Source organism: Pseudochaenichthys georgianus, chromosome 16, assembly GCF_902827115.2.
Source record: "Pseudochaenichthys georgianus chromosome 16, fPseGeo1.2, whole genome shotgun sequence".
In the NCBI taxonomy this organism is placed as follows: Eukaryota; Metazoa; Chordata; class Actinopteri; order Perciformes; family Channichthyidae; genus Pseudochaenichthys; species Pseudochaenichthys georgianus.
In genome coordinates this window covers 45,551,687-45,569,326 of record NC_047518.2, presented here as the reverse complement: position 1 = coordinate 45,569,326, position 17,640 = coordinate 45,551,687, and the positions used below count along the sequence as shown (strand labels likewise).

The 17,640-nt window shown below is 41.8% G+C and overlaps 1 protein-coding gene across 1 annotated transcript; it reads left to right on the top strand.

Annotated features, from left to right (window-relative positions):
* Positions 1 to 209: 209 nt before the first annotated feature.
* Positions 210 to 11,255, top strand: LOC117460576 (C-type lectin domain family 12 member B-like). The gene is made up of 6 exons (XM_071206094.1): positions 210 to 516; positions 3,860 to 3,931; positions 9,884 to 10,198; positions 10,287 to 10,450; positions 10,590 to 10,705; positions 10,778 to 11,255. The coding sequence occupies exons 1-6, from the start codon at positions 210 to 212 to the stop codon at positions 10,908 to 10,910; spliced, it is 1,107 nt and encodes a 368-aa protein (XP_071062195.1). The 3' UTR covers positions 10,911 to 11,255.
* Positions 11,256 to 17,640: the final 6,385 nt, after the last annotated feature.

Sequence of the window (17,640 nt, the reverse complement as noted above, 5' to 3'; positions counted from 1 at the left end):
AGAACTGACAACTTAGAGATGGGTCTATAATTGTTTAATAAGGTGGCCTCCCCTCCTTTCAGTAAAGGCAAGACATAAGCAGACTTCCATACTTTTGGAATTGTATTTGTGCTGAGGGAGAGGTTAAAAAGAGAAGTGAGAGGTGGAGCAATAAAATCTGCAGCTATCTTTAAAAAGAAAGGTCCTGTCTGACTGACTTGAAATCCTGGATGCAAAAAAACTTTCTTAAACTCAACAGCAATAAAACTGAACTCCTCCTCATCGGCTCCAAATCCACCCTCAGTAAAACCCCCAACCTCACACTGACCATCGATGGCACCCCTGTTTCCCCCTCAACCCAGGCACGCAACCTCGGGGTTATATTCGATCCCACCCTCTCCCTTGATTCCCACATCCGCCAAGTTGTCAAAATCTCATTTTTCCATCTCCGCAACATTGCCAAAATCCGTCCCTATCTTACCCGCCCCGCAGCTGAGCGACTCATCCACGCCTTCATCTCCTCCCGCCTCGACTACTGTAACTCCCTCCTATACGGCATCAGCTCCACCTCCCTCAGTAGACTCCAGCGTGTTCAGAACGCAGCCGCCAGACTTCTCACCCACACTAAATCATGGCACCATATCACCCCGGTCCTCAAAGAACTACACTGGCTTCCCGTTACTCACCGCATCAACTACAAACTCCTGGTCCTTACCTATAAAGCCCTCCACCATCTGGCCCCCCCGTACCTCACTGACCTTCTCATCCCCTACCATCCTCCCCGGACCCTCAGATCCACCTCGGCCGGCCTGCTTTCCACCCCCATTGGCAATCTCCGGAGCTTTGGAGACAGAGCCTTCTCTGTGGCCGCCCCAAAGCTCTGGAACTCCCTCCCCCAAGACCTCCGTGAGTCCGAGTCCCTCACTCTGTTCCAGTCCCGCCTCAAAACCCATCTTTTCACCTCTCTCTATCCGTAAAACACCCCCCCACTCATTTTCGACCTCCTCCTGACTGCCACTGTGTTTTGTTTTGTTGTTTTTGTTGTTTTTCTTAGTCTGCTGTCTACCTGCCCCAGTCTATCTACCCCCCCCCCCCCTCATATTGTAAAGCGTCTTTGGGTACTATAAAAGCGCTATATAAATCCAATATATTATTATTATTATTGTTGTCCGGGCCAGCCGGTTTCCTAGGATCTAGCTTAGATAAGGCTTCATGAACAACATTAACAGTAAAAGGAGTAAAACTGAAAGGGTTTTCCAGACCACATTGTTCTGAGTCACAGACTGTGGTGTTTACAGAAGCAGAGTTAGTGACAGAATCAAATAGAGAACCACAGGACACAAAATGCTCATTAAAGCAATTTAGCATAGTAGCCCTGTCCGATATAGTGCCAGATGCTGTGGTAAGGCACGGAGGTAGCTCATTACGGATCTCACCGGTTGATATCGATTTTATTGCTTTCCAAAATTTCCTAGGATTATTTAGGTTTTCTGTGGTAACTGACAAATAATACTTCGACTTTGCACTTTTGACATTTGAAGTGAAGCTATTCCTTAGCTGCCTAAAACGCAGCCATTCTATCTCTGAGCCTGATTTCCTAGTCTTTGCCCAGGCCTTGTTTCTCTCATGAAGGAGACAAGACAGTTCAGCAGAAAACCAAGGATTGTCTCGTCCCTTTACTCTAAATTTACGCAGGGGTGCATGTCTATCAATGATCTCCATAAAACCAAGATAAAAATAAGACCATGCGGTTTCTACATCAGCACACAGATCGATTTTACCCCAATCAAAATCAAACAGACCATGCACAAAACCCTGCTCCACAAAATGTTTTATGTCTCTCTTGATGATAATGCGAGGTTTAACCTTTTGGACCTTAGTGTCCCTGATTGTGGCTACAGCACAGTGATCGCTCAGATCATTTGCAAATACTCCCACAGATGAATATTTATGGGGAACATTAGTTAAAATGAGATCAATTAGGGAGGATTTATTAGGGGACTTAATATTTGGGTGAGTAGGACTGTCCACAATCTGAGTAACATTTAAAGAGATACAAAGGTTTTTAAAATCCTCTGACACTGCAGTTAACCAGTCCCAGTTAAAATCTCCAAGTAGCACTATTTCCTTGTAGTCTAGTTGTGATAAAAGATTTGCTAGTGAAGACAAGGAGTCTTTGACAGCTGAGGGGGGTCTGTAGCCGCCCACCACCATGACCTGTTGACCCTTTGCCACTTCTATATTTAAGGCTAAAAATTCAAATTGCTTACTGATCGATTTGGAAACTAATGTGGTTACACTGAACTTATTCTTAACATAAATTGCAACGCCACCACCTTTATTAGGCCGGTCGGTACGATACACATTAAAACCATTTAAGGCAATGTCAGAGGCCAAAATAGACTTGTTTAGCCATGTTTCAGATAAGACAATGACGTCAGCGTCAGTCGAGCTCGCCCAGATACGGACAACATCTAGTTTACCTAACAGACTGCGCACATTCAAGTGGATGAAACCCAACCCAGACCTAGCTTTAAAATCAGCAGGAGTAGCGATCTGACTATTACTACTGGGCGGACCAGGGTTAGGTTGTACATTTCCTGACAGTAATAACAATAAAAAAAACAGGCATCTTTTCCTCTTAAATGACACACATACATTGTCATCTAATTTAGAATCACCGGAAAAGTCTGCGAGAGTGTGATTAGAGCTTAAGAAGCAGTCCTGAAGAACCATCATCGCAGGAAAATAAAAAAGACAAACATATTTTGTCGAGCAGATTGACTGTGACAAGGCAACCGGTAATTGTTTGAGTAACACATCCGAACCTTTGCAGGGGATGCCCACTGCAGTGGCAGAACAGACCTGAATCCAGTAGTCTTCTCAGAATGACTAGAGATCTTCTCATAGTCCAAAACAGTTAACAGGCACAGCAGAATCCCGATATGGGCCATTTTCCCAGACCAGCAGAGCATCCGGATAGGCGTGCAAGCAGGCCCGAAATGTGGAGGCGCTCCGTTCTCCTCGCGATATCCCCGGTGCAGAACCTCCTCAGTACAGCAGGATAGGCGAAGCAGGACCAGCTCGAGGCGTAGAGGCGCTCCGGTCTCTCAGCGATATCCCCGTGGTAAAACGTCCTCGGCACCGTAGAGCACAACTGGGGGAGCAGGTGGATACAGGCCTCCGCTACAGCAGGTGTAAAGCAGGCCGCAGCCCGAACGCGAAGCCGCTCCGGTCTCTCCGTTACGCCCCCCGGGGTAAAATCTCGCCAGGACAGCAGCACACGACAAGTGGAAGCAGAAATAAATATTGCTATTATTTCTATCTGTGTTTTACATTTTTGTTTTATTTTTATGTATGTACCACAACACCAAGTCAATTTCCCCCTATGTGTTAACCTACCTGGTAATAAACCTGTTTCTGATTCTGATAAACTTCATAAAAACACATTACGTTTTTATTTTTCAGACGACACCAAAAAAGGATCTGCACCAGAAGGCCCCGTGGATACAAAGGCATCCCCTCCAGGTGCATGAGCAATACATTTCACTATTGAATACTGTTAACACGTTTTTTAAAAACAAACAAAAGGTAAAACAGTGAGATAGTGACAAAGGTTGAAATGATTTAGCTATTTTTGTGGTGTGTTTATAATGTATTGAAAGCATTAGCTTAGCCTGTCAAATGATTTTAGGCAAATCTCCTGAGCTTGCACTATTTTTTGTATTTCTTTTAAGTCTCGTATATGTTTGTATTACACGTTTTAACCATCCAGTGACCACCGTTTTTAGACTAAACTGTATCTGTGTATATGACTTTAAAACCTTTGAAACCTTTCGAATCCTTTGTTAAGGTTTTTAACAGAATGCTTATTTTTCAGGCTTGAGGTTTGTTCTTCCAATAGCAGTGTGTTGGATCGTACTGTTAGCCATCATGGGTCTTCGTGTCTACTGTGAGTATCTTCTGTGTGAATGTTAGTGCAACAGTTTGATATGTGTGTTAAGGGTGAAGTGTCTGTGTTAAGGGTGAAGTATGTGTGTGTGTGTGTGTGTGTGTGTGTGTGTGTGTGTGTGTGTGTGTGTGTGTGTGTGTGTGTGTGTGTGTGTGTGTGTGTGTGTGTGTGTGTGTGTGTGTGTGTGTGTGTGTGTGTGTGTGTGTGTGTGTGTGTGTGTGTGTGTGTGTGTGTGTGTGTGTGTGTGTGTGTGTGTGTGGGCTGTTGGATTCACATGATGTACATCGGTTGCACATATTAAAAACATGTGTACTTAAAACTATTCCATTATGTTAAAGACACATTAAATTGTTATGTTAATTTGAATATTTTTTTTTTTGTTCTTCTTTTCTTTAATCATCTTATTTTTCTTATTATTTCACCAAATAGTTTGGCTCTCAATAACTTCAGCATACTTTCAACTACAGAAACCATTAAAATATCAAAAATATTCAGCCTTTTCAGCACATGATGCAACCCAGTCTCACGGCATGTTATAGTCACAACATTTAATCTATTGATTCGTGTTCAACAACACGATTTCCCCCTTTTTTTGTGTCACACAGAACGATTTTAAAAGCAATGCATTTCTATTGGTAGTATGTTTCGTGCCTGCACCACGTTTTTTTGTCCGGTCGGGTCATGGAAGAGCGGAAGCTGTGGGGTTCATAAAACATGTTCTTACTCAATATCAAGCCACGATTATTGTTTTTATTTTAAATCGTAGAATGTCTGACTTTGTTTGCGATGAAAATAAATGGGGCTCAGAGCCTCAGAATACTGAAATCTGTATTTTTTAAATATTTTTGTCCTTCTAATTTGTTATTATTTTCTAAATAACACACTGTTATTTACTCAACAATAACACACAATTATCCTTGTTTTTATTTCTTGATGTTTTACAAATCAGATATTAATGTGTAGAAGGCAAGGCAAGGCAAGTTTATTTATATAGCACTTTTCAACACAAGGCAATTCAAAGTGCTTTACAAAAAACGAAAGACATTAAGAAAATGGCATTTAAAATTAGTCATTAAAAAGAAAAGATAATAAAATAAACATTAAAGGAAAAAATTCATGGATAAAAGTTACAGTGCAGTTTAAGATGTGAATAGTTCAATTAAAAGCAGCGGCAAAAAGAAAAGTCTTCAGCCTGGATTTAAAAGTAGTCAGAGTTGCAGCGGACCTGCAGGTTTCTGGGAGTTTGTTCCAGATACTTGGAGCATAATAACTGAACGCTGCTTCTCCATGTTTAGTTCTGACTCTGGGGACAGAAGGCTGACCAGTCCCTGAAGACCTGAGAGATCTGGATGGTTCATAGTTTAGCAGGAGGTCAGAAATGTATTTTGGGCCAAAACCATTCAAAGCTTTATAAACCAGCAGCAGTATTTTGAAATCTATTCTTTGACACACAGGAAGCCAGTGTAAAGACTTTAGAACTGGAGTGATGTGATCCACTTTCTTAGTGTTAGTGAGGACTCGAGCAGCGGCGTTCTGAATCAGCTGCAGCTTTCTAATAGATCTTTTAGTGAGACCTGCAAAGACACCATTACAGTAGTCCAGTCTACTGAAGATAAAAGCATGGACACGTTTTTCCAAATCCTGCTGTGACATTAGTCTTTTAATCCTAGATATATTCTTTAGATGATAGTAGGCTTATTTAGTAACTGTTTTAATGTGACTGTTGAAACTCAGGTCAGAGTCCATGACTACACCTAGATTTCTGGCTTTATCTGTTGTTTTGAACATTGCAGACTGAAGCTCAGCGCTAACTTTTATACGTTCTGCGTTGGCTCCAAAAACCATGACCTCAGTTTTATCTTTGTTTAATTGGAGAAAGTTCTGACACATCCAGTTATTGATTTGTTCAATGCACTTACTCAGTGTTTGAATTGGAGCATAGTCTCCTGGTGAAATTGTTACGTATATGTGTGTGTCATCCGCATAGCTATGGTAACTTATTTTGTTGTTTTTCATTATCTGAGCCAGTGGTAGCATGTAGATGTTAAAGAGAAAAGGCCCCAAGATGGAGCCTTGAGGTACCCCACATGTCATATTTGTCAACTTAGATGTGTATTTACCTATAGATACAACGTTTTTTCTGTCCTTTAAGTAGGATTCAACTCTGCTATTGTCAGTAGTTACTGCTCAGCTCATCTGGAATATCTTTTTTATTAAATGCAGACCCTTCTATCAACCCAGAGAGGTCACAGCAATCCTAGTAATAGCCGTATATGTAGCCCCGGAGGCTGATGCTAAATTTGCAATGAAAGAACTGCACACAGCCATTAGCCAACTACAAACTACACACCCTGAGGCAGATTTCATTATTGCAGGTGATTTCAATCACTCCAGTTTGAAGACTGTACTCCCCAAATTCCGACAACATTTCTCCTGCCCCACGAGAGGCAACACAACATTGGATCATGTTTACACCAACATGGCCAATGCATACAATGCCATCCCCCTCCCCCACCTGGGTCAGTCTGACCACCTCTCACTGTTCCTTTACCCCACATACACACCACTCATCAAATGTGTGAAACCCACAGTGAGGACTGTCAAAGTATGGCCTGAGGAGGCAGACTCTATGCTACAGGACAAGTTTCAACATACAGCCTGGAGTGTGTTTGCCACCCAGGCCACCTTGGATTCCCATACAGACATTGACCCCTACGCCTCCTCCGTACTGGACTACATCAGCACTACCATCAACAGTGTCACCACTCTGAAGCAGATAACAACGTACCCAAACCAGAAGCCGTGGATGAATAAAGAAGTTCACCAACTACTGAAAGCACGAAACATCGCCTTCAGATCAGGTGACGAAGGGGCTTACAGTTTATCCAGGGCTCACCTAAAGAAGCGCATTAGGAAAGCCAAGCACTGCTACAAACTGAGGATTGAGGAGCACTTCAATAACTCCGACCCCCGAAGAATGTAGCAGGGCATTCAGGCCATCACTGACTACAAACCCACCACCCCCTCTCTCCCGTCAAACGACGTCTCCTTCCTCAACGAGCTGCATGATTTCTATGCTCGCTTCGACAGGGACAACCAGGAGACAGCCACTAAGGCTGTTCTCCCTGCAGACCATCAGCCTCTCACACTCTCACCTTCTGACGTCTTCACCACACTGAGCAGGATTAATGCACGCAAGGCTGCTGGACCCGATGGCATCCCAGGCCGCGTTCTCAGGGCCTGTGCTGGGCAACTGACTGAGGTCATGACGGACATTTTCAGCCTGTCCCTGGCCCAAATTGTTGTCCCCACGTGCTTTCCAACCACCGCCATAGTGCCAGTGCCCAAACACTTTGCTGCAGCAGGCCTGAATGACTTCCGTCCCATTGCACTTACACCCATTCTCATGAAGTGCTTCGAGAAGTTGGTCCTAGCACAGCTTAAATCCCGTCTATCACAGACACTGGACCCCCATCAATTTGCATACCGGACTAATAGGAGCACGGAAGATGCTGTTTCCATAACACTTCACACCGTCCTCTCACATCTGGAAAAAAACAACTCCTATGCAAGACTGCTGTTCATCGACTTCAGTTCAGCCTTCAACACCGTCATCCCCTCCAAGCTAATCACAAAACTCAACGACCTGGGCATTGACTCCCCCCTTTGTAATTGGATTTTAGACTTTCTAACCAACAGACCCCAGCATGTCAGGTTGGATAATCTCTCTTCCATGACCCTCAGCCCAAATACCGGTGTCCCACAAGGCTCCGTGCTGAGCCCCCTCCTCTACTCCATCTTCACCCACGACTGTACCCTGTACATGGTTCAAACACCATCATCAAGTATGCAGACGACACAACGGTGATCGGCCTCATCCACAACAACAATGAGACGGCCTATAGGGAGGAGGTTCAGCATCTGACTGAGTGGTGTGCTGACAATAACCTGGCCCTTAACACAACAAAAACAAAATAACTCATTGTGGACTTCAGGAAATTGAAAGGCAACACACACACTCCCATCCACATAAATGGAACGGCAGTGGAGCGTGTGGCTAGCTTCAAGTTCCTGGGGTCCACATATCCGATGACCTCTCATGGTCCAACAATACCACCAGCATAGTAAAGAAGGCTCACCAGCGTCTCTTCTTCCTGAGGAGACTAAAGAAAGATCACCTCTCTCCTCAGATTCTGGTGAACTTTAATCGCTGCACCATTGAGAGCATCCTGACCAGCTGTATCACAGCCTTGTATGGGAACTGCACAATGCTCAATAGGAAGGCATTGCAGAGGGTGACGGAAATCGCCCAACGCATCATCGTGTCCCACTCCCTGCCATCGAGGACATCCAGGGGATACGGTGTTTGCAGAGGGCGCACAACATCTTCAAAGACACCTCTCATCCTGCAAACGATCTGTTTGCAGGATGAGAGGTGTCTTGTGTAACCAATGTGCTGCAGGTGTCCCTTGAAAAAGAGATCGTTGTTCTCAATGGGATTTTCACCTGGTTAAATAAAGGCTACAAACAAACAATTGATAGATGTCTTGTAATGTACGCTCGGCGTAACCTTGGCGCACTGCCACTCCAACATCCAATCTATACTATATCTTAGATATTTGATTTAAGTGTATTTGAAGTGTACTAAGTATTATGTTCGTAACCTGTATTTAAATCAGGCTTTATAATTATTTGAGTGACCGAGATCATGTAAGTGTATTTCAAGTGTACTATGTATTAATTTATTGAGCTGTACTTAATTCAGGTTTTAAAATTGTTTGACAGATAGAGATCGTGCAATGTTATTATTTGTTTATTGATTGTTATGAACCTGCCTGAGGACCACAGATGGAAATTAGCTATTAGCTATAATCTGGCATATTGCATCTCTTCTCTTTGCTGAGATTAATGTTTTTGTATGCATGGTCCTTCTATAAATAAATACAAACAAAGAATCCCAGAGCTTGAAGATTAATCACGGGGTTTTCAAGCAAAGGGACTGCAGTCCCAAATGATAGCTGAGGATTATGGTTAGTGTAGTGTCTTCGGCCATCCTAAACTCCGAAATGTTTTTTGCGGATTTCATATCGCATTAACACCATATCCCAACGTGCATTGAGGCTAAAACATCCATTCACCAAGCTTAAACCATAGCTGAGGATCTTGGGTAATCAGTTCAGTGGGTGTGGTTTGTATCGCAATGATGCTCGAAATGTCCCTTATGGGCCTACGTCTGTTTCCTGTTACTTTATTTTGAAATTCAGTTCCTGACGAACGCCAAAAAAGCAGATAATAGAATTAAACAAATAAAAAAAAGGATAATTGTGTGTTATTGTTGGAAAATAATATCAAATTAGAAGGAAAAATAAATAAAAAAAACACATATTTCAGTATTCTGAGCCCCATTTATTTTCCTAGCGGACGGCAAAAAAAGTCAGACACAATACGATTTAAAATAAAAACAATAATCGTGGCTTGATATTGAATAAGACTATGTTTTTATGAACTACACAGCTTCCGATCTTCCAAGACCCGACCGGACAAAAAGACGTGCTGCAGGCACGAGACACACTACCAATAGAAATACATTGCTTTTAAAATCGTTCTGTGTGACACGAAAAAAAGGGGAGAATCGTGTTAGTGAACACGAATCAATAGATTAAATGTCGTGACTATAACACGAAATGCCGTGAGACTGGGTTGGTCAGATGCCCACATGTACATAGAAACAGTTTTTGTGAGGGGTAATCCTTTTGTTTTACTCCAGAAGATAAACACTTGATTTAAAAATCTTAGACCATCAATGCTGCTCCGTTCACATGTTTATATGTGCGTCTGACTATTGTTTTAAGAAAGATAAAACATATGAACGTGTTCTTTAATGTCTATTATGATCATTAATCACTCAGAGACACAAGCCTTACAGCCCAACACCTTCCTCTGTCTCTGTAGTTACCTCTGAACTTTCTGAAGACAACGCCAAGCAGACTGCAGAAATCCTGAACCTGACATCACGAATCCAGGAGCTGGAGACACGGGAGAATCTCACGGTCCGGTGTGACAACCTGATACCAGCCTGTACTGTCCCAGAAAGCAACAACACAAACCTGTCTGCAGAGGAACAGGAGCTGAAAACACGAATCCAGGAGCTGGAGACCCAGAAGAACAACTTGAAACTGAAAATACGAATGATGGAGACAAACTGGAATGAGCTCAACATCAGTCGAGCTCAGTGGAGCATCGATTCCTACTGCTTAGGAAACACCGGTATGTTCAGATCCTATATATTAGGTCATAATTACAATATGTTCATACTGCAGTCATGATGTTGATTGTGTGGACTCTGTTGTTTCAGATGATAAGTGTCAACCCTGTCAGTTTGGATGGGGACTCTCTCAGCCCAGCTGCTATGCGATCAATGACCCTCCTTCTCCTCGTTGGAAAACATGGGAAGAAGCTCGAGAAGACTGCAAAGGAGAGAATTCAGATTTGGCTGTTGCACATATTCCTGCTGAAAAGGTAAACCCATTCATATGATGCGATTATGAAAAGTGTATATATTTTTTTGTAGGTCTGAACACACGTTGGGTCTTTAGGTCATTATGTGCTTATTTACTTATACGGTGTAAATACCTGATATCTGTTTCTCTGTTGTTAGAACGACATCATCGATAAATACAGCCCATTTAGTTCAGGAACTACCGGATTCTGGATTGGTCTGAGAGTTGAAGATGGGGAATGGAAGTGGGTGGATGGAAGTGATCTGACTGATAGGTAAGAGATTCATTACTAAACACTTTGAATAATAAAATCAGCCTTTATCTAAACACCATGTTCTCTCCTCAGCTCCTTTAATGCAGAGGCTGCTGACGGTCGCTGTGCAATCTCTGTCCTGAGAGAAAACAACTGGGTATCAGTGAGCTGTGGTGACCACAAACAATGGATCTGCCAGAAGAAGGCTTTATCTCTCACTGTTTAACAGGACAGTCATACAAAGAAAATGAAATCCATGAACAGGCCTATAAATGTAAAACTATGAATTATCCTACTTTAAAATAAAAACAAATTCCATAAATGTGCAGAGATTTGACCTTGTCAAACAAAAAAGGGAAGAAAACAGTAATTCCATAAACCTTTAATAAACTCAATACAAACAATAAGACACAAAAGTTAACTCATATATAATGTGGATTATTTTGACATCAATATACTTTTAGTTCCACTTGATATAATATAATCACTCAAAAGAATGCAATTATTCATTTCCTTAACATTTCTATGGTGTTTTTATCAGTCTGGTCAACTCGTTTTTCTGTTACGGCTCGACTACATAAACATTGCATGAACTTAAAATAAACAATGCGACACAAAAGTTAACTCGTATATTTTGTGGATAATTTTAAAACCAATATACTTTTACTTTGACTTCATTGGAGCCTGCTAAATTGATGCAAATATTTATATATTTTATGTTATTGTCTTTGTATCAGATAAGGATGGTTGAGATAGTTGTACTGTTTTGTGTGAACATTTTTATTCTATTGTATTAGAGATGCAACGCTTAAACTCTGCAGATTATTGCAAAGATTATGGACCATTTCCTGCTCTTCCTGTCTCATGTTTGGTTACTTCCCGGCCTCCTTTACTGGTAAGGATACATGTGTTAAATGTAGTATAGTTGTTAGGTTGGAGGCGGGAATCATAGCCATAGAAGCCCGGCTCCGCATCTTAGAAAGTAACTCAGCTACAGTAAAGCCCATGTTAGCCAGTGCGGACCGGCCAAAGGTAGCTCCTTTTAGCCGTCCCCCGGCAACTCCCGAGCAGCAGGGAGGCTGGGTGACTGTTCAGAAGGGGCATAACGCGAAACCCGCAGGTCCCCACCAACCCGTTAACGTATCTAACAGATATTCCCCACTCAGCGAGACACCCGCTGAGAAGCCAACTCTGGTTATTGGTAGCTCTATTATGAGACACGTGAATTTAGAGACCGAAGCCTCCACAGTCACATGCATTCCGGGGGCCAGAGCGGGCGACGTTGAGGCGCATCTTAAACTGCTGGCTAAAAATAAACGTAAATACGGTAGGATTGTTATTCACGTCGGTGGTAATGATGTTCGTTTACGCCAATCAGAATGCACCAAACTTAATGTGGAGTCGGTGTGTAGTTATGCTAAAACAGGGGTGGGGAACCTCCGGCCTCCGGGCCGTATACGGCCCGCGAGACCATTTGGTACGGCCCTCGAGGTAATTTATAAACACACGCAAAAAAGAAAAGAAATCTAGACCGCAGAATAATTAACAAGCGAGTGCCTGTTTTTCCTGGCCAAGGTCAGGGTCCTTGAACACAACACGAGCCTAACGTGTCATCACGTGGTATGTGTCTCGTCTGACAGGGGTGCAGTTCTAACGGAGAGCACCAGAACGCGGCTCCGGGCCGGGACTTCACAAATTGCAGTAACCATAAGGAGCAGTACACATGCCGCAGTTTCTGCGTGGCTGTGTCTTCAGTTGAAAGCCCAGTGGCGATCTGCTCATCTGTCATACTGATCATACAGTCAATAACTTTGTTGTTATTAGCATCTGGTTAGCTAGCTATGCTAACGAATATAAGAAGCTTTTTCTACAATCAGTGAGGTAAAGGCAAATCTTTATATGATCATTATAGTTATCAAAAAACAAGAGAATAAAGTAAACAGGTATAAAATACTATATGACAGTAAAAAAAAGTTATTATTAAACAAGAATACAGTTTGAAAGGGGAGTGATTTGTAAAATATCCATAAAGAAAAAAATCTGCTTACAGTTCTGTTTCATATGGGCGTTGAGAGAGGTTTCCATAGATCTATTAATGTTGCTCTCAAAGTGCACCAGATTGATGCTTTTAACTTCATCATTCAAAACAAATCTTCCTGGTGGTGCATGCTCCCAAACCCCCCTAGATGAGGTTAGACACCCCCCCCCCCACACTTAAATCATGTCCACATGGATATGAAACTAAATACATTTGCACACATCTTGTGTCCATATATTTCTGTTTTGGTGGTCATGCCACGGTGCATGCATGCGCGGGTCATGGTCAAATATCTGGATTAAGAGGTTGCTTTTTCTTTGCACAGCATGAAAGAAAGAAGAAATGAATGGGCTGTGATTTTAGTTTTTAAGCAGACGTTGAGTTCAATAATTTGTACGGCCCTCGAAGGATGTTGTAAAAATTGAAATGGCCCTTGAGAGGAAAAAGGTTCCCCACCCCTGTGCTAAAACAATGTCGGACACCGTAATCTTCTCTGGTCCCCTCCCCAATCTGATCAATGATGACATGTATAGCCGCATGTCATCATTTCAGTGCTGATTGTCTTGGTGGTGCCCAGCAAACAATGTGGGCTTCGTAAATAATTGGACAGCCTTCTGGGGAAAACCTGGTCTGATTAAGAGAGACGGCATTCATCCTACTTTGGAAGGTGCAGATCTCATTTCGGCAAACATTTCAGGGCTTTGTGGACGTAATCCATGACAAACTGGAGTTGAGACCAGGAGGCGGAGTCGCAGTCTTACACGCTTCTCTGCGCTCTCTCCTAGGCAGTCATCCATAGGAATCTCGAACCCAATAAAATACCCAATATTAGCGGTGTGTGTGTCTGCCCAAGGACAATTTAATGTAAAACCTAATAGAGGTGTCATACATAATAACCTAATAAAAGTAAATGTAACAACTACTACAGTGCAACAAAACAGGAAGATTAAATGTGGTCTCTTAAACATAAGATCTCTAGCATCTAAAGCAATATTGGTAAATGATTTAATATCAGATTATAATATTGATATATGCTGTCTCATTGAAAGTTGGTTGAGACATGAAGAATATGTCAGCATAAATGAGGCCACTCCACCCAGCCATATCAACACTAATTTTGCTCGAGGCACGGGCCGAGGAGGTGGAGTTGCAGCAATCTTTGACTCAAGTTTACTTATCAATACTAAACCAAAATTAAATTATACCTCCTTTGAAAGTCTCGTTTTTAGTCTTACGCATCTGACCTGGAAAACTTTGCAGCCAATCTTATTTGTTACAGTGTATCGTGCACCAGGTCCTTATTCAGAATTCTTATCAGAATTCTCTGAGTTTTTATCAACTTTGGTTCTTAAAACAGACAAAGTAATTATCGTAGGTGACTTTAATATTCAGGTTGACGATGATAAAAATAGCCTTACTGTTGCATTTAACTCTATATTAGATTCTGTTGGTTTCTGTCAGAGTGTAAATAAACCAACCCACTGCTATAATCACACTCTCGACCTTGTTCTGACCTATGGTATTGAAATTGAGCAACTATTAGTCAAACCGCATAATCCTGCTTTATCCGACCATTTCTTAGTAACTTTTGAAGTACTATTACGAGACTACAAAGCATTAGTCAAAAGCTCTTGCAGCAGAAACCTATCTGTTAGTGCTATAGCCACATTTAAGGAAGAGATTCCACCAATACTTAACTCGATAGCATGTCTGCATGTAGGGGAGGAAACTTATACAAAATGTACACCACCCCAAATTGATCATGTTGTTGATAGTGCTATAGATGCGCTGCGAATAAAATTAGACTCTGTTGCTACTTTGAAAAAGAAGAAAATAAAACAACATAGATTAGCTCCATGGCATAATGCCGAAACCCGCAAAATAAAGCAAAAGTCTAGACAACTTGAAAGGATATGGCGTTCCACTAAACTTGAAGAATCTCGTTTAATTTGGCATATTACTCTCAATGAATATAAGAAAGCACTGCGTAAAACGAGAGCAGCCTACTACTCTTCATTAATAGATGAGAATAAGAATAATGCAAGATTTCTTTTCAGCACTGTAGCCAGGCTGACAGAGAGCCACAGCTCCATTGAGCCTTCTATTCCCATAGCACTCACTATTAATGATTTTATGTGCTTTTTTAACGATAAAATTGTTACTCTTAGAAACAAAATTAATGACCTCTTGCCTTTGACCAGTATAGTGTTATCAACAGCTCCCGGAAACGTAAGTTCTAATATTACACTAGATAGTAAACTAGAATGCTTTTCAGCCATAAACCTTGAACAATTAAATTACATGATTCTCTCTTCTAAACCATCAACGTGCATGTTAGACCCAATTCCAACTAAGCTGTTGAAGGAAGTTTTTCCATTAATTAGCACTTCTTTATTAAATATTATGAATATGTCTTTATTATCAGGCTATGTTCCACAATCATTCAAAGTAGCAGTGATAAAACCGCTTCTTAAAAAGCACAACCTCGATCCAGAGATTTTAGCCAACTATAGACCTATTTCTAATCTTCCGTTCCTCTCAAAGATTCTTGAGAAAGCGGTCGCAAAACAGTTGTGTGATTACTTAAAAAACAATGATTTATTTGAAGATTTTCAGTGTGGCTTTAGAACACATCATAGCACAGAGACAGCTCTGGTTAAAGTCACAAATGACATTCTAATAGCCTCTGACAAGGGACTTGTCTCTATTCTTGTTTTGCTCGATCTCAGTGCTGCATTTGATACTATCGACCATGATATCCTATTGCAAAGACTAGAGCACTTAGTTGGCACACAGGGAACTGCTTTAGACTGGTTTAGGTCCTATCTATCTGAACGCTCTCAGTTTGTACGTGTTAACGATGAATCTTCCACGCAAACCAAAGTTAGCCATGGAGTGCCACAGGGCTCAGTGCTCGGACCTATTTTGTTCACATTATATATGCTTCCGTTAGGCAATATTATAAGGAATCATTCTGTAAACTTTCATTGTTATGCGGATGATACTCAACTATATTTATCCATCAAGCCTGATGAAATTAATCATCTAAATAAAATTCAAGACTGCCTTAAGGACTTAAAAACGTGGATGACCTTAACTTTTTGATGTTAAACACGACCAAAACTGAAGTTATTGTACTTGGCCCGAAGAATCTACGAAACAAATTATCTAAAGACATACTAACTATGGATGGCATTAATTTGGCCTCCAGTGAGACTGTAAGGAATCTTGGTGTTATATTTGATCAGGATTTATCCTTTAACGCCCACTGTTACGGCTGCTGTTTGTCTGCTCCTTAATCTGCCTGTGAGTGTTTTCAGCTGTGTGTGTGTTATGCAAATGAGCTGTGTGGTTGCTCCAGCATCCTTGGCTGCACATCCCCTGGTCCGACTCTGAAGATGGTGATTGGATTGACGGCGTCCAATCGCAGCGCACACCGGCGCACACCTGCTGGGGAGGAGTACAAAGGCTGCGGACTATCACCACTCTGGAGGCTCTGTTGAGTGAACAGATGCCTCTCGCATTTTGCTCTTCATTCTGTGGTTAATCTAGTGGGTTTAACTCCATGTGATATTGGGTGTTAGTAGAGTGTAGAGTAGGTTAGTTAGTGTTTAGAGTATCGTTAGGATTTGTGACTGTTGCCTTTAGGTTAGCTGTGTGTTCTGTGTAGACTCCCTTTGTTACTTGTACCACTCTTGAAGTGAGGTTTTGTTTCGTTCTTTATTTAGTATATTAGCATTTATTTTTCCTGTATGCCTTTAGACTCCTTTTTTAGAGTCCTCCTTTTGTTCGGTTATTTGTCAACCGGTGCCCTTTTGGCCCTTTTGTTTGTTTCAGGCTGCCTGCCTTCCATTTTGTTACACCTTGCTTTATAATAAAAACCATTTATAATTAATACCAATACCACTCTGGTCGTGTCGCTTCTCTTTGGTTCCCCTAGCCCAATAGGGAACGTAACACCCACATAAAATCAATTTCAAGGACCGCCTACTTCCATCTGCGTAACATTGCAAAAATCAGGCATATCTTGCCTCAAAACGATGCAGAGAAACTAGTCCATGCATTTGTTACTTCTAGGCTGGATTATTGTAACTCTTTATTATCAGGGAGTACCAAGAAGTCAGTCAAGTCGCTTCAGCTGATTCAAAATGCTGCGGCTCGTGTACTAACCAGAGTTAGGAAAAGGGACCACATTACTCCTGTTCTGGCTGCCTTACACTGGCTCCCTATAGAACACAGGATAGCATTTAAAATTATTCTTCTCGCCTACAAAGCCCTTAATGGGCAGGCGCCATCTTACCTTAAAGAACTCATTATACCCTACTGCCCTACTAGGGCATTGCTTTCCAAGAATGCAGGATTGTTGGTTGTTCCTAGAGTCTCTAAAAGTACAATGGGAGCCAGAGCCTTTTCTTATCAAGCTCCACATTTGTGGAATCAGCTTCCAGTTTGTGTTCGGGCGGCAGACACCCTATCCGTTTTTAAGAGTGAGCTTAAGACCTTACTTTTTGATAAAGCTTATAGTTAGGGCTGATTAGATGCAGCCCCTAGTTTTGCTGATATAGGCTTAGTTTGTCGGGGGACATCTTACTTCTTCCTTCTCTCTGTCTGGGGCTGTGGTCCTGGATCATCGGTCCTGGATGGATATCTTCGTGGATTAATCTTCCTATTATACACACATGCATTTCCAAACATTTGGACTACCTATGTTGCAAATATATTATCTTTTCAATTTACACACGGCATCTATTGCACGTCTGTCCGTCCTGGGAGAGGGATCCCTCCTCTGTTGCTCTCCCTGAGGTTTCTCCCATGTTCCCTTTAAACTGGGTTTTCTCCGGAAGTTTTTCCTTGTACGATGTGAGGGTCTAAGGACAGAGGGTGTTGTATTGTCATACTGATATTCTGTACACACTGT

Coding starts and splice junctions, on each gene's coding strand:
- LOC117460576 (XM_071206094.1), top strand. CDS start 210: ATGCAAAAAAACTTTCTTAAACTCAACAGCAATAAAACTGAACTCCTC. Junction 517..3,859: donor CTCCTCCCGCCTCGACTACT/GTAACTCCCTCC, acceptor CTTATTTTTCAG/GCTTGAGGTTTGTTCTTCCA. Junction 10,706..10,777: donor GGAAGTGATCTGACTGATAG/GTAAGAGATTCA, acceptor TTCTCTCCTCAG/CTCCTTTAATGCAGAGGCTG.